At 38.8% G+C, this 20,276-nt stretch overlaps 1 protein-coding gene across 1 annotated transcript in view; it reads left to right on the top strand.

The window, feature by feature from the left end:
* The window catches only part of dbpa (D site albumin promoter binding protein a), a 36,427-nt gene continuing 16,151 nt past the window's right edge, over positions 1–20,276 (top strand). Inside the window, exons 1-3 of the mRNA XM_014990209.2 lie at positions 1–1,138; positions 7,437–7,705; positions 10,068–10,266. Of these exons, the coding sequence (XP_014845695.2) occupies positions 943–1,138; positions 7,437–7,705; positions 10,068–10,266 (664 nt within the window). The 5' untranslated portion in view covers positions 1–942. The remainder of the gene's footprint in view (positions 1,139–7,436; positions 7,706–10,067; positions 10,267–20,276) is intronic.

Raw genomic sequence — 20,276 nt, 5'->3', positions numbered from 1 at the left:
GGTGTAGTTTTGGGGTTGTGGGCGTGGCCAACGTATGCAAACGATCCACGCCTCCGAGCGCCTTTCCCCCGTGAGCAGTGACGTGACGCGAGCGGCCCGTGTTGGTTCCAGCTGACAGGCGGAGGGAGAAAAGCGAAAACCGAGGAAAAAATGCGCGAGTGTGTTTGTGCGCGTGAAGGTGAGAGAGGGAGGGAGCGCGAGAGAGAGAGAGGAAAATAAGAGCCATCATCTAGCTGGCTCTCTCCACTACTGGATTTTATTATTTTTCTTTCGGGGGGAATCTCTTTATTTCTCTTTATTTCTATCATCGGATCATTTCGATCATTTCACCTCAGATTTGATGGATTATTCCGCCCTGGAGACTTCCCACCGCCGATTCTTCATATTCTGCTGATTCTAATCATCTGTCTTCGCTCAGTGCACGGGACTACCTTCAGCCGCCTTCTTTCCTGCTTTTATTATTACTGTCACTGTTTGTTGCTTCCATCTGGAAGGGAATTTTTAGGGAATCTGTCAGGCTGACAGCCGAGCTGGACCGGTTTTGTTTCCACAAGCTCTAAGAGGACTTGGATCAGTCGTTTATAAGTGCGGCGGTGTTTGTTTCGAGAGGAACGCGGTTACAGCAACTCCAGAGGGATGAATTAAACCCGCTCAGCATGCTGCCATTTTGGAGATAGACCCCCCTCCCGCCCTACCACCCTCAGTTTTTAAATTTTAATTTCTTTTTGCACATTTTACATGGGCCGAGGGGAAAGCGGGATATCAAGAGGAGATCTCACGCACGCCTCACCTGTCTGCGCACCTTTTTTACGGCGCGCGCGTTAACTACAATCTCTGAGTGGATTATTTTGATCTTGAGCTCCAACTCTGCAGGTTGCTCCGCTCCACCTCCCTCCACCTGCCCCCTCCTCCTCTTCCTCCTCCTTCTTTTCCCTAGAAGTTATGTCAAGGCCTCTCACGCAGCTCCTGCCGCCGGATCTCCCAGCAGGGGCCACCAGCCCGCAGTTTGGGGCCAGCAACCCTGCTGGAAGTGGCCCCCAAGGCGGTCACCTGACCTCCATGACCAACCTGAAGTCTCTACTCCAGCTTCCAATCAAGGCCGACCAGAGGGTCACCAAGGACTGCTGCGAGATGAAGGGTGAGTGAGTGCACGTGAGAGCAGAGGAGGGGTTCCTAAAAGCATGGGAAGTATTAAAGGGAAACACCTCAACCAGGGAGCCAGTGCTGGGATAGCACACAGAAATGAGCAGGAAACAGGAACAAGAAGTTCTCAAACACCTGTCAGTGATGCTTGGATGCGCCTTAAGGTGTTTATACGATGCATTAAATGGATCCAAAGCAAGCATGGTCAAATCTAACAAAAACATTTGTAACGATTTGCATTTATTTTACTTATATCTCTGAATTCTGAATATTTAATCACTAAAAACCCCCATCTTATTGAATTATAACCAATTATAACTAAACTTGTGTTTAAAATAATTTCACCTAGCTGGTTTAACCTCCCATATTAAAAATCAAGATAAAAAATACAGTCTTAACACATTACTGAGACATTTGAATGTATTCTATGAAATATGTAAGCCTTTTTTCCCGACAACTATAAGTGTCATTTATTTTAAAGAGCAGGGATTCCTTGCAAGTGTGATTTCAGCAGTCATGCTGTCGTTTAAATAGCCAGATATCAAGAACTAGAGTCTCATGAATAGTCTGTTGTGATCAGGAGAAAATAAGCAGGTAAGTTTAAATTTTTGGATAAATGATATATTGTGTCCCCTGCGAGTCACTGTAGTATATGAGAGACTTGTTATTGTAACATTATGCACAGCATATAACCGTTCTCCACATTGTTTCTTTACAATACATGCCAGTAAAAGGAGTTAACAGCAGTTTTCAAATTTGAATGTTTTTGTTCCTTTCATCAGGTAGAACTGAAGCCAAAGACCGCAATGTTTGTGCATGTTAAGGGTGCGTTTGATTTATTAGTCAGGGACATTCCCCATTTTGGCTATTACTGCTTCATAATAATCTGAGATTTGTTATTAATGACTTTGGGTTGTTTCAGAACAAAATAGACTTAGCATACCTCCAGCATTTTACACTCTCTCTGCTAAGCTCACACCTCTACAACAACGGTTTTCCACTCTTGAAAACAAGCACTTCCTGTTTCATGTTGCCAAAAATTCAACGTTAAACCTTTTAAAAAAATTTCTTCCAACACCAGTTAGGGTACGGTTAGGGTTTTTGGAGTTAAATCACCATTGAAAATTGTACTTGCAAGCTAACATGCTATATAAAAGTGTAAATAATTCAGCTGGCGGTAAATACTTCAACAAATTCAGTTTTATAGTGTACATTTTACTCTCCAGTGGAAAGCCTGGAGACTTGTAAAGAGCAGTAAAATGTTTTTGCATTTGCTCATGTTTTATTTGCCTAATTTAAAATCCACTCTCCTCTAATTTTCTACTTTTTAAATTGAGGCAAACACTATAATAACAAGGTTTGGATTTCGACATTTAACTTTTGCCATTCTTCTTTGCAGATTTGGAAAATAATTACCTGGTTGAGTCTTGTTCTGAAATGCAAACAAGCATTAATCATTATAGAGTCTCTCAAAGGAATATTCTGGGGGATTATTCATGGGTGTATGCATGTGTGTGTGCATGTGACTGTGTGGGTATGTGTGATTGTAAAATACAGAGGAGCTGCTTACTCAACACACTCACATGCACACTGGTTTCCCTTCAGCACTCTGTCTGCAGGCCTGCTGGATTTTTTTAGAGACTTTTGTTTTGCATTTGGTGGTGAAATGCACTGATCTGGATGAGAATGAGGGGAAAAAAAAGAGTGGTTGTTTCTGTTGAGTCTGATTCTCCTGACTGTTTAGAAAGAGGTTAGTGAGAGGAATTGAATTGTTTCCCATGCCCCAGCTGCCACGACAAAATATTAACCAGGCTGCTTCTTCTTTCTCTCCGGCTGTAGAGATGTCATCGCTGCTAAAACATACACATGCACACACACACACCTGATAGGGTGGCTTTTTAAGTTTACATTGATCCTCCAGCTGATTACTCTTCTTTTGCAAACATCTCAACTCTTATCTTTTAAAACAGCAAAAATTGTGTCACAAAACCAGCCGTCTTTGGACTAGTGGTGTCCTGCAAATCAAGTCCTTACTAAGAGTAGTGAAAAGTGAACACACACAGATGTAGGAAAACAACAGAGAAGTTGGCTAGCGCAATTTGGCGACCCCTGGTGGTTTGTTGGTGCAGCTGCCGCTCTTTCCTCTTGATTTTTTTTCCCCTCTGTGCATGAGGAGGAGGATGATGATGGTGAGCACAGCTGACAGGCTCTCCGAGGAGCCAGAAAGCATCTGAAAGGCTCCCACTACCCTCGCTGTCAGCGCGTGCTGCATTCTCTGCTGATAGGTGATGCATCCAGGGGCAAACCAAGGAAGGCTTTTCCTTTTCCAGTTTGCCTCTGGATCTTGTTGCCCTTCCTTTTCCTCTGTTCATAGTGGACTCTTCTGCTGTGTTTTTACCCCTCCGCCCCCTGGCTGGCTTTGTTTGACGCCTTTGCAAACACCCACTCCATCTCACACATTTCTCTCCCTCTCTCTCACACGTCTTTGAGTTTTTTTCCTCTGTCTTGCTCTCTTCTCGCCTGATCCCTCTGTTTTTCACTCCCCAAGACTCCCTCTGCTCATTTACATCTTCTCAGGGTTTGTTTTCCTCTTTTCAGTCTCCTCACTGTGGCTCCTTCTCCAAAGTCATTCATCTCTTCTGTCTTTCTTGTTTTCTCACTCTTTTTTTTCTTGAATGTCTTTCTTAGATTTATTCAAATCATCCATCTTTAGAGTTTCTTGCCCATTCTTTCTGCTGTATTACATTCAGTTTAAGCCCTGGTGCACTTTAATGACTTGTCCACATTAGTTCAAAGTGTCACTATCGCTTAAATTAAAGGTGCCACTTTGCACGTATTCCTACCATCTACTTGCCCTCTGTAGCTGAAGTAGATGGTAGTCGATGGTAATGTAGCTGAAGTGTTACAGCTGCCTTATAGAGAAGATCTTTGATGACTTTCTGTACAGTTGATTTTGAGTTATTTTCTTACTTTATTAGGTTTATGCTGCTGCTTGTTACGGGGGTACTGTAAAAACGCAAGCACTGATTGGCTGATTTATTTTGTTTTTCCAACCATTAAACTATCAAAATGTCCCTGACCTCCTATTGTTGTAGCACAGCTGCACTGCTGTGTCTTACATATTTCAAACTACAAAGTGTTCCAGCTTCTTCTGCAAACAACAATCTGCTTCATAAAGTGATGAAGCCTGAAGGAAAATAATGCTGATGGTATTCAAGACAACAACAAAAAACGAGGACTTTCCTCTTCATGTTCTCATTATTGAACTGCTCAGTTCCATCAAACGAAGTGTGAATCATTTCGGGGGACTTTAACTAACTTAAATTAACACGCTAATTGTGCACTTTAATCGCTGCCCCTAATTTATTAGTAGTAAAGAAAACATTTCTGCTCAACTTAATAGAGTGAAGAAGTTCAGCAGGCTCAGCAGGTGCCTCTGGGTAACGTTTAGATCATCGTTCTGCACCTGTGACCTGGAGTTAGAGAAAAAACACCCTGCAGGGTTCCTCTGAAGACATCTGCTTCTATAAATACCTTCTTCTTATAAATAGTTAAACACATCTTTGATCGTGATGACATACAGGCTTTTATGCCTTCAATTACAGCCCTGTGCAAAAATATTAGACCAGCCTGCCGTTTCTGTGGCCTCATTCCAAGCTGTCAGAGTTAATTTGATTGTTTTGATCATTCCTCAAGGCTCTTTGATGACCTTTTAAAGCACCCTCTGAAACTACTCTCACTGGCCACTTTATTAGGTATACTTGCTTAGCAGACACTTAACTCAGATAGTAAACAACTTAACATTGAGCATTTTGGAAACTGCTTATCTACTCATATTTTTATGCAGTGCCATATCTCAGGTTTACTAGTACTACTTTAAGTGACAAATTATTTTGTTTATAACAGAATATGTTCCCCATTTTATAATGAAAATAATCTGCCAGTGGAACTAGTACTTTTTCATCAATTATAAGGAATTTCTTACTTAAAACAAGCTTCTATATCTTGCTGAAAAATTACTTGTAAGTTAGCTTTGTCTTAATTCAAGTGCATGAAGATGTTTGCACTGGAAACTAGAATAGAAATACTGGAAAAATCCAGTAAGTGCATATTAAATAACACTATAACTACACTTTGAGTTTGCAATAAAGTCACACTCCTTAGAAGCAAAATATCAAGAAAGGAGGAATTTCTCAATCAGTTGGTAGAGATATGAATCCAAACAAACAACAAACCAATCTCGAAAGCGACCGCTTAAACAAAAGCTAAAACGATCCCTTCTTCCTCTTGTTGTGACAGTTTGTTATCCTGCCATTGGTGGCATGTTTAATTTCCCCTCCTGGTTTTTTTTTCTCCACTCTGTGGAATAACTCAGAAAAATTAGGAGAAAGCTGCCAGGCAGGTGGTAAAGATGCTGCCGTGGAGAGATTAGAACGAACACAGTGGCCTGTGTCCTCTCCTCCCCGTCTCTCCGTCCCTCCGCAGCTGTTTTCCAGCTGTATTCACTCACGTGTTAAAGCTCTTCACTTCTTGGCTGCTGAGAGACTCTTCCACAGTCATTCTATCCTGCTCCATTTTCTACCCCCTTCTTCCTTTCTAAATAAGCTCTTTTGGTATTTCATCACCTTTCTAATTTAGTGTGCCACTTATTTGCATTTTGTGGTGACGTTGCCATTCTTTAGAGTAACGCTAATAGAGAACCGTTGCATGACATCATTGCTCCATGTATTTATTTACTGACTCATTTTCCTTGGCTTCCATGTATAATGTGAAGGATTTCCTTTTTTGTGGTGATGGTTTATTGATGCGGCAAGCCCGCATCTGTCTTTCCATCGGTCTCGCTGCCTCTCTGTGGGGTCAAAGTTTGAGGCTGGTCAACTTTATTTTTAGATGCCTTTTAATGATTACAGCTAAGTGCTTCTGGAGAGTGAGGGGGAAAAAAACGAGAGAAAAAAGGAGAGGAAAAAATGGGTGGAAACAAATTTCTCAGCTGCTTGTAGAAGTGTTATATTTTCTTGCCTTAGTGTAGCACATTAGCTGTGGAAAGCCTCCACAAAAAATGAGACCATAATAAAAAATTCATAACCTCATAATCTTTTCCACATATATTTTTACATTTATCCTGAACTATTGAGCTGAAGAACAGACATTATTTTGGAAGAAAAATAAAGAAAAAGATACATAAAAACGTCACAATAACCTAGTTGTTTAAAACTATGTGTTGAATCACGTTTCAGTTCGGTTTCAACACTCAGCAGCAGAATTTCAGATTTCTTTCATAGGAATATTTTAGCATCTTGACTTGACAGCATTTATGCCATTTAAATTCATATATTCCATATGATACATAATGTTTCAGGACCATGGACAGTGCACAAGAATGAGAACAACACAGAGACACACAACCATGCCCACACGCACATGTTTATTGGAGAGACCAATAAACATAACGTTTATGTTTTTGGACTGTGGAAGGAAAGCCGGAGTGCCTGGGGAAAACCAATGCATGCACTTGAAGAACATGTGAACTACATGCAGACAGATGCTAGGAACATCCTACCTGCAAGGCAACACTGCTACCCTCCTGTTTGAACAATTATGACTAAATTTCTTATTTGAATCTGACATAAAACCAGAAAATGCACTGAAAAAAATCAATAAGAAGAGCAAAATCTTGGTATGATGATTTTTTTGCTGAGTGTAGAGTAGATTTAATCAGCGACTGAAAGGCTTGGCTGTGTGAGGTAATGTGTCATCGCTGTGTTCTGCCCACTAAAGATCAAACCTGTTGAGTGTTTTGTTTTCTCCTTTGCAAAATGCTGCCATTTTCATCTTTTATTTGGAATTTTAAAGCATTCTTATTGCAACTCTGCAGCTGTTCTGTTGAGGGGAAGAACAGCTGTGAAATGAAGTGGCATTTTACTGCATTGTTTTGACAGGCCTTTGTTTAGTGTTTAATAGAAACATCAATAAATCATTGCACATCGTGGTTAGAGGGCAGTTTAAGAGGAACAAACTAATTAGATCTCAGTGGAGGAGATAATCAGGCCTCTGCCTTTGTAATTAGAGTCCTTGTTTAATGTATTCATTGTCTAATTGCTCCGTTTCCATTTTTCCAACATAATAGTTCCAACTTGTCTCACCTTGTCAGAATAGAGCTGATTTTGAGATTTTATTTGACCAAATAGATTCCAGCAACTCAGAGAATGGATCATTTTTCTGACCTTTACTTGTCAAACTCAATCAGTTTCATTGGACTGTTTTCTGAAATGTCCTTCCTTGTCTTCCTCCAGACAAAGATAAGCCGCAGGACTCTGATGAAGACTCGCTGGGCATCAATAACGGGGGCCCCGGCGGGACGGGAGGGACCCCAGGCTCCGGCCCGCTGCGACCCAACTCCCAGTCGGCCTTCCTGGGGCCACTGCTGTGGGAAAGGACCCTTCCATGCGACGGAGGCCTCTTCCAGCTGCAGTACATGGATCTGGAGGAGTTCCTGACTGAGAATGGGATGGGCATGCACAGTAATGGGCCCAGCTCAACCAGCGCCCAAATACCCTCCCAGGTAGGATTATGACACATGGAAACCACTGAAGGTGTGTCCGAACTACTGACTCATTTCCACTGAGCAGTACGGCCGTTTGGTAGGCTGTTTTGTCTGTTCCTACTGTAAAAGCAGCCAGTATAACCGACCCATGCCGCACCGAACTGCTCAATGGAAACAAGGCGAAGGATTGCAGCTGCTTTTTGACATTAAAATGCATAAAAACAAAGGAAGCTTAAAAGAAATGTTTATTTAGGCAAAACGTTATTCTTTCACTGAAAAACATAGCTAAAGCAGACCTTTGGTTTGAGTGTTTGTATTCAAAGAGAAAATTAGTTTTTTTTTGTATCATGTATACATTTCTTTTATAAAAAGAGTAACTGAAGCTGATAATGTAATTCCTTTCTCACTTTTTCAACATGAACCGAACAGAACATTCTATATGTAATCCATGACTTTTCTGTTTCTTTGTGGTATACATGGGGTCTAATGAAGAGGCTTGTTTCTCTTAGCAACACCTTATAATAGGAAAGACAAGAGAACATCCCATTCAAGTAGGATATATGTGTGTTGATCTCTAAACCTCACTAAAACAATTGCAGAAAATAGTGAGATCTACATAGCAACCACACTCTACACGCCAATTGGTTGTGTGGGAGTCAGGTCTGGGAAAAGCAATTTCTTCACAAGTGGAAATGTGTAAAGTTTTCTGCTACTACTGGAACCATGCATGACAGTCAGATTAGATTAATATGGAAATGGTAGCAAACACGGTGATGCTGTGGACCTGTTTCTATACAACTGGCCTTAGTAAACGAGTGCCTGGTATTATGAACTCTTTGAATTACCAGGACATTTTAAATGAAAATCTGCCATCCTCCTCCAGAAAGCTGAAAATGGGATTTCATTGTCTCTTTCAGCAGGATTATGATCCAAAACATGTGGCTAAGTCATAACAAAAATAGTTCAGAAGACACTAAATGAACCCTCCATGGTGATGTTAGTTTATCGTCCTACGGAAAATCATAAGTGCCTATAAATTATTTACCTACTTGAATGTATTACCTTTTTCTTGCTTTTACAAATCAGTCATGGTCTACATGATCTGCCTTTTAGACAAAGAAAAATAATAATAAAAAAAACATCTTTAAAGTCAAAGTAGAAACTGATTTCTACAAAATAATGATGAAAGGGCAGACAACATGGATGATCTTGAAACATTATGCATAGACATGCTGCACTGATGAACCCTGACACCAGGAATTCATCAAAAAGAGAAATAATTATTATTTTTTTTAAAGAATTCAGTAATCGTGATGATAGTTTGGATACTTTACTGAATAATTGTTTGGAGTTTATTAAATAAAATTTAAACTACCTGCTTTAAAATAAAGCTAAATATTTATTTTTAGTCCATCTATACATTCTCACTGGATGGCCAGATCTGTGTGGGACAGATCAAACATGAAACCGATGTAAACATTTCCATGAAGTTTTTACTCTGATTTTCACAGTTTGAAGTTTTCTGCTGCCTCTTCTGCATCCAGCGGAGCAGCTGCTACTCTTCCCTCTCTTTATTCCAACAAACCAGCTTCTAATGTTCACTGCTCAACGTTTGGTTTGATGTGTCGGGTTGGAAACTGTGCGCCGGATTCTCGCAGTGTGACAGTGACACTTCTGTCAAATCTAACGCACTGCAGGTTCAAATCCCGAGCAGAATGAATAATGACGCTACAAAGGCTAATGTTTCCCTCGCGCAGCTACAGCTTTCCTCATCACATGGAGGCAGAGCAGCTGTTCACAGCCGACATCCTCTGCAGTGTCAGATCTTCTCACTTATCTGTCAAATCTGCAAAGTGTTTCCCTAAGTCACAACGTGTCATAACAGGATCAGATGCAAGCATAGCTATTCTTGTCCAGAGTGAAAGTCTTAAGTCATTCCTGTTTTCTTCCTATGTCATTTAAGGAAAGTTTTCCAGGCTTCCTGTGGTTCTTTTATTGTGTTTCTTTGAACATTGGTTGCTTTTTTCCCAACATTGCTTTTGCTTCACTGTTTTGTCTCATTGATTTTCTTGCATATATCATAAATATTGTAGACAACGCAGTGTTTTTGACAGTTTGACATTCGAAAACAAAATGATTCCCACTGAGCAACAGGCTGATAACTTGACATACAAACTTTACTAGAGCTTTTCTGTTAGGTAGGTTCATTTCAGTGTTAAAGGATCCAGAGTAAATGAACAGTTGGATATTGTAAGTCAGCTCCCTCCACTGTTCTCACTGTTTCTTCTGGTTTCCAGTGATCTAGAGAGCAATTTATAACTATTAGTTGTGTTTTTGGGAAATAACGTTTCCGAACTCTTCCTTTTTCGAATCTTCCCAGAGCTCCCAGTCTGCAGTGCCGAACCAAAGCTCCCAGTGTCCTCCCACATCTCCTCCACCTTGTTCCTCCTCCTCCTCCTCAATGTCCTCTTCATCCTCCTCCTCCTCGCTCCTCGGATTGGAGACCGTTCAGCCACAGGCGCCGCTGCCGCCACCTCAACAGCAGCAAGGCATGATGGGAGGTCCGGAGTTACTAAACGGTGAGTGATGGTGAATTTCCTAACTCCAGAAGCGTTCGGTGATTTGATGGGAATTTGGTCAGTGGATCAGTAATCTGTGAATATTTGAACCACTTTTCGAGTGTTTAGGCCTGGTCTTTTGAATGCTTCATGGAGAATTGTTGAATAATTGGGTTTTCTAGTTGTTTGAGGAAAAATTAAGGAAAGTTTCATCCAAAACATATATAAATAAAAACATATTATTTAGGGGGTGACTTGCAGAACTTATTGCTGCTGCCTGCAATTTGACCTGATTTGTGCCCAGTTTTGTGCCATTTTGACTGTTGGAACCATTGTTGTACATTTCCGTTCCCGTCTATTTGTTCATTGGAGCCTGTGATGTTATCTGGGACACTAATGAGGACTAATTTGTACAAACATCACATTAACTAATGTAAATTCAGCAGTCTGATGGCTTGAACAGTAACCAGAGAAGGATTTACTCTAATTATGGCTCTGTATGATAAATGGCTGTGGTCTCTGACCCTCCTTTCAAAAGCCTGTTTTCATCTTTTATAATACTCTGATTTATTGGTTCATCTGCGCAGAGTTTGATGTGAAGCAGAGATACCAGAAACCAGCTCTTCTTCTCTCTTTTCTATTTATTTCTTTTGGCTAAGAGGAGTTCACAACAGTTTCCAATTTTACTAATTCAATCCACAAAATTCTTCTTCACAAAGCCAATGATCCTGGCTTTTGTTCATAGATGATCTCTATCCCTTTCCCCGTGATGATTTGCAAATGACAGATAGCCACAGCTCTTTCTTAAATTTCCCCGGATGTATAGACATTTAGAAGAAGGAAGACAGAGTAAGGAGACAAATGTTTAAAAAACAGTTGAACAGAAACTGAGGGAAACCAAATCTCTTAGAGCGCTGTATGAGAATTGCTGTGACACATTCCAGGGATCGTACACCGTCTGGAAAATTATGGAGAGGTATGGAGAGGCATGGGATTTCATTTCAAACTCAGGTTAAGTTCAAAGAACAGAGCATGGTATGGAGAAATGTTCATCTTTTCAGACTTAATTCATTTTCCCATTCTCCTACATTTTTTTATGTATTCATATGTCCATCTTTCCTTTGCTTGCACAGAATTTCCTTTTATTCCTCCATTTCCATTTCTTTTCTTAATTTAAAGTGTTTGAGTTTTATTGTATTTTATTGTATATTTAATTGCTGTTTTGTCTGACAACATGAGGCTCTAATTAAAATGAGAAACAACTGCACTTAGTTGACTTCTTAAATCTCTGCCACGACCAATAATTGAGAACAAAACTTTGCGATTTGTGGTGATCTTGTTAGGTCTGGGTTCCCAATCTGTAGGGTTGAGACCCTGATGTGGTCCACGAAACATTAAGTTAGGAGGCTTGAAATGATCTTCATGGATCAAGTTAGATTTGGAAAGGACCTAGACCAGCATACTTGCCATTAAGTGTTCAAACAAACAGAAACCATTAATGGATGAAAACAGCATTATATGAAGCTGTTTTCAGTTGGTTTGTTGGTTGTGTTTTAACTGGCTACAGAAAAGGCCAGAAGTCACTGTTGCTGTTAATGTGCCTTGTTAACCAGAAGCTGAAATGTTTGGCAACCTGTGGTACGAACCCAAACCAAAGCTGTTTCCTCAGCACTAAACTGAGTCAGCAGCAAGGAGATTTCAGTGGTATTGAGCAGAAATGTTTTAATCAGGTTGGAAAAGTCCAGAAAGAAAATGCAGCTGGAGGTGTAGGTGTAATGCTACTTGACACGCCAATGGCTGGCGTTTGCAAAGCAGCTAATCCCGTAGCACCAATCATTTTCCTAGGAACTGATAGGCTCTACACCCAAGAGCAAAAATAATGAAGACTGTAGATGTTAGCTTCTCCCGTAGTTTTAAGAAAGTTCCCACTGTGCATATTCTCACACATTAAGATATATTTAGTATTTTGACTATTAAAATAGGAAAATATAAGCCTTTTGAGTTGAGTCTCAAGTATTCACAAATTTCAGCTATTCACAGACAGCTGTGGTCCATAAACTCCACAAATACCGGAGGATTCACTGGACGTGGTTTTACTCCTGCCGAGTTCTGCCTGTAGTGCTATTGATATTATTAAACTTAAAGTCCATTTTTAAGATGATGTTAAACTATTTGAATATTTAAATATAACTCATTAGTTTTGTTGCCTAAACCAAAGCAGCCAAGAACTAATTATTTAAATTTACGCACCAACAATTCCAGAATTTCTCCAGTTTGTACAACGGCCTATCTTTACATTGAACCATCAGTAATAATCATTTCCCAGTATCAGCTAATATCAACTTTGTAATTTTATGAAAGATTTGTTCTTTTGGATTACACATTTCTTCTACTAACCAGATGCTCTCTAATATATTAGTATAAGAATTTGAGATTGATGGCTCTTAAAGACACAGAATCAGTGACTGAGAAATAAAACAGTTAATAAAATAGTAAAGCTGTTCACTGGGGAACCAAACAAACACTGAAAGCAAAAAGATGGAACAGAAATGGGTTAGTCATCTGGTATTCATAAGTATGGATGTATAATTAAGGGAGATTCAGATAATTCAGAACAGTTTTCCTACATTTCAGTGATTATTTTGCAAAACAAATGTTGGAGTGAAATGTTGCATCCTTAAATCACCTTAGAGGTTGATAAAATCCAAAGATGTCCAACAAAACAAACGGTTTCTGCTGAGGTTTTAGGTAAACCACTCAGGATCTGTGAACCTGTTAGTCTTCCTTTGTTTGCATGGATTTCCCAAAATGTCCAGCTTCAATGCGAAATACAGGATCTTCAAAAATGTAATAAGTCGTGCAAGTTTTGAATCTGCCCCTTTCATCTTCTGCTTGTCCTGTTGCAATGATGTGAAGAAAATACCTGCCTGACCTCATTACTTAAAAGGATGCTTGTTGCATAGTTTTCTTTGTGCTATATTCAAATTTCTTACAGAATAAACTGCTTTGAATTTGTAGAATGAAAGTCTTGCTGCAAAGAAAAAAAAGGGGGAAAAAACCAGATATGGAGCCCTGCAGGATCTGTTTCTGAGAATTCTTCCAGGGACCCTGCGCTCGGATTTTTATTCCAAGTCATAAACAACAGAAATAAGCTTCAGAGATCTGTGAAAAAATATTCTTTTGATGAAATGAGATACAGAGAGAGAAGCAAGAGAGAAAGCAGCAGAGGTTCAGTCAGGCTAGCGAGGCTGCTACAGAGAGAATACCACTGCTGCAATTCAAATGTGCCTCCAGTGATTGTGTGTCTTTGAACATAGTGTGTCAGTGTGTGTTTGTGTAAATGCATACCTTTTAGAAATGGGTTCAGTTTTGTGTGCAGAACTTTGTGCATTCGAGAGCACCTTTGTTTGTCTTTGTTTTGGCATTTGCATGCTGCTATTTTAGCTTTAATGGAAACAGACATTCATCCTGGTGTGTGTGTGTTTATGTGTGTGTGTGTGTACATGTGTGCTCTTTATTCTGAATTATAAACACGTGACTGGGTTGAGCTTGATGCATCCAGCCAGAAATCCCTCCGGTCGTTGTGGAGCTGAAGTGTTACTACAGAGCTGCAGAGAGAGCGAGAGAAAACCGGGAGAGAGAGTTAACCAGAGAGACTGATGGAAAATAGGCTGGAAATAATAATCTCATCCACATGCACATGTTTTACTTTGATTTTAATTTGTGCTCAACAGAAACGGAGAACAGCTCAGAGGGAGGCGACGCATAAAAACATGGATGCAGCTGTGGTTTTGCAAAGCATCCTGGTGATAGTTTTCATCTGCTGCAAAGCATGAATTATCACCCCGTGTCTCTTTGTTGAAAGGAAGTAAAAAAAACGACAAATAGTCACATAATGTTGGAGGTTAAGTGATGGTGAAAGTTTTGACTTCCATATGAACATTAAAAAAATCCAAGAGAGTCAGTGGAGCTTCAGGCAAAAAGTCTGAGCCCTGTTTTATAGGTGTAGATGAGTTTGAGAACGATGAAGGTGTCTGTCTCTTTAAATGGAGATTTTCCTAAAGGAGCTATCCTTTCAGATACAATAACTAAATACCCTGCAGTGTAAGATGACTGTAACTTAAATCCTCATCAGCATTCTGCTGTTGGGTCTACACAATACTGACCATTTTATAGCTAAAACACATCAAATAAAGTGCCTTTAATCAAAAACGAAGGTGCTACATACAATCACTAAATCTGTATCCAAAAATCTAGTACTTATTTTAATAAACTTATAAACTACACATAAAAATCTAGGCGGATCCTAAATGAGCTAAATGCTAAATGAGAGAATCAAAGTTTCTTACAGCAGTTGACTAAAGTGGTCAGTAAAGGAATAAAATTTGGTTGGACTTTGGGTTAAACTGAAAGTATTGGTTTTATTCCAAAGCCTTTGGCGTCTCCTGCTAAGCTTGGCATTTTCATACATCTTTCCCTGGTGCTTCATTCAATACCACAAAGAGAGGCTGGTAAAATGCATGGGCTGTAACACACTTTTAAGAAATGAATATGAATTCATCTGCTGCTAATTTATGATTTATGCGAAGCAAAGAAAAAATAATCTACTTTGTTATTGATATTTGCTATTATTGTCTAATGGGTTTCAGGCTTTAATGATACATTTGAACCAGTTTTTCAGATGGTAATGATTAAAACAGAAAGATTTTCAAAACAAACATGGGATGCACAAGGTTTTCTCTAAAATTTACCTACACCTTTAAGTAGTATCTGGTTATTGTTCCTTAAGTTTCAACTCCATCACATGCTTTTTGTTACCATCTGCAAGCCGCTGCACCTTTTGCAGTCAGGTAGACGTTTTTAACTCTTAGAAATCTGTGATAACTTTCAAACATGTTTGTTTCTGTGGTGCTGGTGTTGTACAGAATGGATTCAATAATAAATTGTTTAAGCTTTCCTGAGATTAACAACTAGATAGTTCTGTCTATAGCTCCAAAAGGAAAGTGAACTGAACTGCTTTTACAGTGGAATTAATGATTGCAATGTATGTAAACATCTAATTTAAGCATGCATAAAAACTTACACTTATGTTAGTTTTTATCCATGTTTTGGGCAAGAGTATTTACTTTAAAAAAAAAAAAATCTGTGATAATGTATCAAAATGTATAAAACTTTTTAAAAAGTGTACGATTTTGCATTTGACACCCATATCTGTTTTTGGATTTGAAATAAGTAAATAAATATGATTTTCTGGCTGTTTTTGCATTTAAGATATACTTATAATGAATGGCAAGCTCTATTTGTTGGCAGATACTTAAATAAGTCTACATCATAAAGTGAAACAGCATTCTCTGAGACAATGAGAATCCTTATTTTAAAATTGAAATTGACCTGTAGCAAGTTTCTATTCATTGCTTTCTACTAAGAAAAATATTGATCCCAAAAGTTTATCGAAATTCATTACTTCATCGCGTCCAGGTCATCATATCCAACAAAAGAGAAAAAAAAATTAAATTGCAAACAGATCGCTATCTTAACATTCCCTAGAGCCATTGCATGAACTCATTACTCGTGAAACGTGAAAACATGTGCCGCTCAGATTTTCCTCAGCTGTTACCCAGGCGTTCTTTAACAACGAGCAAATGTTACGCCACAGATCCAAAGGATCAGAGTAGATGACATTTCTACGAATAACCGTAGAATCTGGAATCTTGTCTTGCTGTCAGCTCGTCACATCTGACTGTGTTTCAGGTGAAGTACGATATGAAAAAAGACAGGAAAAATATGGTAAAGTGAAAAAAAAAAAATCACAAGTCTGATCAGTTGTTCTTTTGCTCGAGGCTGATCTGTCCTCCCAACTCTGTGGGAATCCAGTGGAGAAACAGACGTGTGGAGACTGACAATAAAGGCAGAGGTGGATGAGCAGATAGAACATTTATGCTGAAATGCTTCATATGGTCTGAGAATCACAAACAGGCCAGTCAAGTTTGAGATGTTATAAACAGATATGCATGTCTGATTTTGTTGTTTTTTAGACAGACTCGATAATATAAATACTAAATAATATTTTTGCATTATCTCATTTTCAATATTTAAAAGCAAAGCAGAATACTTTCCTTATCATTGAGTGGTTTAGCTGTGAAGATGTTTGTATTCATATGTGCAACGTGTGAAAAATAGTTTAGGTTTGTTTAAGCTTGTTTTTATGCTTTAAGACAATTATGCAAATGAAGCCAACACGTTATACTGTAGTGAAAAAACAAATACGAGGTGTTGTTCCATGTTTACATGCTTCAGACTGAACTCTGCTGTTGCTTAGTGTAGCTTTGAATCAGTTAAAGGTAAAATTTAAATGAGCAAACTAATTAAGTTCTGGTTTGCAGATATTTAACAGGAAGGCCTTTGGTTTTCTCGTCATATTTAAGCTAAATCACTTCCTAACTGCAAACATGCTGCAACATTATTTTTGAATAGCTGTGGCTTCTTCCTGGCAGGCATCCCAAGTACACCAGTGCTGATCTTTGTTCACTTGATGATAATTAATATTAACACTTCCTGGAGGGAAAATCTCTGAAAATCTATAGACGATGGCCTTGCAGGACTTTAAGCACTTTCTCTATTTGGGTTTGCTGTTTTCTTTTCAAGATTCTGATGTTTTTCTTGATTGCAGAAACAGTTTAAGTTGTTTAAGTTTGATGTATAAGTCATTACTTTGTTGTTTTGTGAATAGTAGAATTGAATATGTTAGGTTCAGAGGATCTGTAATAATCTGATGATGTCTTTGGGTTTGGTTAGACAAAGATTCCAGGATTTGACACATTTTGTACAAGAATGTACAAAATGCTTTTTCATATTCCCCAAAATGTTTAGCACAAAAAGTGCTAATGTACATTTATAAATAATACATTTTTGAGAACAATGTACCCTTAGGCGTCACAATAACAAATTTTGCTGAATGATAAATTATCCCTGAAGTTATTGCAATAAGTGACAATATTATTTTTCAGACCATTGTCAAATAATATAATATGATAACGCAAGTATGTCTCCTCATAGCTCAATAAACTTTAATTTCTAAGAAATATTTAACACTGGAACTGGAAGAATAGTAAAATATCCCCCCCAAAAAAATAAAAACTGAAGCCTCGCTGTCATCCGGTCTTTGGTAAAAAGAGAGAGAGACACAAGAAAAACAATCAATCATGCAAATAGACATTATTGAGCTTGTTTTAATTTATCATGCGGTTAACTGTTTTATTGCGACAGGTTTAACTTTACATTTTTTAATAAATGCAAATATATTTTATCCTTTGCATTTTATTTGTTTTCTCCAGCCTGTGTTGGAAAAGCTCAGCAGTTCAAAAGAGGCGATTCTTATCACTTTCAGAAGGCAGCTGACCTAAACACCGATTAGACCATCCTTGACCTTTGGAGCAACACAACAGTAACAGCTCAAACCCACAACTGAGATGGAACTATGTATGCAGTCAATCACAATTTCTGCAAACATGGCGGTTCTAAATTCCTCTCATGAAATGATGAAATCCTTAGCTGGTTGCACAGCGACTAAACCGGGCGCTTGTCTCTTTAAAAGGATAATGGCGAGCTTAGGCAACCAGTGATTTAACATTCAAGGCTGTGATTAATCCAGGGAAGTGTAGGGTTAAATGAGACACTGACTCTGCACTCTATAACACAGCAGAGAGAGAGAGAGAGAGAGAGAGAGAGAGCGGGAGGGGGGCGGGGGGTGGGGTAGAGAGTTCGCTCTGCATGTTCAGAAATCTCTCTCACTCTCCCTGTCTCTCACACGCCCGGGCCATGTGCAGCCGCCACATCACGTGCCGCTGCAGAGATCATCCAAGCTGGAGAGGCAGCATGCGAGCGAGAGCAGGAGACGGAGTGGAAGGGAGGGGAGGGGAGGAGGAGGAAACGGAGAGCAGAGCAGGGGGAGATTTACAGAAGGAGGAAGGAGTGGAGATTACAGAGTAAACAAACACTGGAGGAAACAGGAGACAAGTTCAGGCACTAATTCTTAACATTTCTCACATTTCACAACGTGCTCATGGCATAGATTACACGCCTAAATAAACTCCTCCTGAAAGCATTCTGTGACATCATTCAGATTTCCAAATAAATTTGACTTATTACATCAAAAAATCCACAATTTTAAACTAAAGATGCAACAATTCTTGACATTTATGATGATGAAATGTTTCCAAAGCAGGTCTACCTTCAAATGTGAACACTAACAAAATGAGTGCACATTATTTTGTTGTGTAAAATGTATGCAGGCATAAAAAATGTTTTTTAAAGAGGTTTTCATTTAAATTTAGAATTTTTTAAAAACATTTTCAATTACACATTTCTAAATGAGCAAAACAAATTGATGGAAACAATCCCTCACTACTGCTATTCATGCCTTTCTTATCCCCTTTAGTCAAAATCATGAGTTTCTCAGCTCACCAAAGGATTTTTATCACCTTTTGGTCTGTGGATGACCATAAAAAAGTTTCTTTTGTTTCTAGCTTTTCTGTTCATTATATTTTGGATCATTATCCTGCAGAGTTAGGTTTTAAAAACTCAGAAAATCAGACCCACAGCATCACAGATCCTCCACCTTAAAATCATCAGATGTCAGACACACCTGCAGGGTTTGTTGTGTTGCCGAGAAGCTCAGCCTCGACCTCATTTGACCCTGGCTCAGATTTCCTGTTAGTCAAGCAAACTCCAAACATTTGCATAGAGGTAGATGTTTTTTTTTTTTTCCTGGCATGTCTGCTACCTGCTTAGCATGTAGATTGTGTTAAATGCTGTTATGACGACTTGGAAACTTTTGAGACTTAGAGATGTGTTTATTTTGTTCTTTTTTTAACCTTCTGTATCATCCTGCTCACTGTCTGGTGAAAAAATAAACATGGATTCATATTCTGCCTTGTTTGTCAGAGTAACAGTTGCTTTAAACTTTAAAAAGGAATTTGCTCTCACTCTAGATACAGGCTGGTTTAATCCTGTAACCAATTTCTTGTTGTTGTTTCTAGACATTTTGATAAAAGTAAAAACATCAAATATTATTATATTTTAAAAAAATAATGATTTCATAGGACTAGATAAGCGTGTTAATAAGTTTGGCAGCAGTTATTGTCTTGCATGTAGTTTTGCCCCACTGATTAATGTACTCATAATTAAATGTTTTTCACACATCCTTAACCTGGAGTGTATATAAAAATGGTAAGCAATTAAAGAGCAGTGAGGAATAACATTAATGGCATCATTATAAAACACTTTTACGTCTTGGTTTAGCAGGTTCTAGAGTTACTTACCCCAAAGCCAGTTTCTTATTTGTGCTGATCTGATTGATTAAAGGTCCAATAGTTTCTGTCTTTTTTAAAGCACATCATCAGTTTAATGTAATTGGTTTGATGAACTGTTTGGAGTGTCAAGTGTGATTTTTTTTTAAGACATGGCAAACTTATCCTGAGTAACAAACAGACCATAAACACTATATTTTAAACTACTTGCTGTGCAGTTGTGCACTTTAAGCAGTCATATTCAGCTAAGTGAGATTATTTTCAATAGACTCCCTAATAATATTGTCTTTTATATTCATTTTTTCTTCTACCAGAATCAGAATCTGAGGTGGTAGAGAGAGCCGGTATGATGAAATCTGCAGATGTGTTGGTGATCGTACAGCTGAGACTGGGTTTGAGGAATGTCATGTGTGTCCAGACTGAGCATCTGCTGCCGTGGGCCTCTGTCCAACTGGCTGCATGTCACATCCGGATGAAAAATGCAAGTTCATACACTCGGAATATATTAGCCAACAATTTTTGCACTCCAAACAGTCTTGGAGTTTTATACACACACCAATATCAGAATGACTGTATTTTCACGATATATTTTGAGGGAATCTTGGGCCATATCTGCAGGCAGATGCTATTCTGCAAGTCAGGAAAGAGCCTACTTGTAGTGGTGGTCCCATAGCATTGACATCTGACATATTTTAACTCGTAGAAATTAGTTTTCTTTAAAAT

Source organism: Poecilia mexicana, unplaced genomic scaffold, assembly GCF_051168715.1.
Source record: "Poecilia mexicana isolate PSO_F unplaced genomic scaffold, ASM5116871v1 scaffold_11, whole genome shotgun sequence".
Taxonomy (NCBI): Eukaryota; Metazoa; Chordata; class Actinopteri; order Cyprinodontiformes; family Poeciliidae; genus Poecilia; species Poecilia mexicana.
Note: the sequence above shows the minus strand (reverse complement) of the source record. Positions and strands in the feature narration are given on the sequence as shown.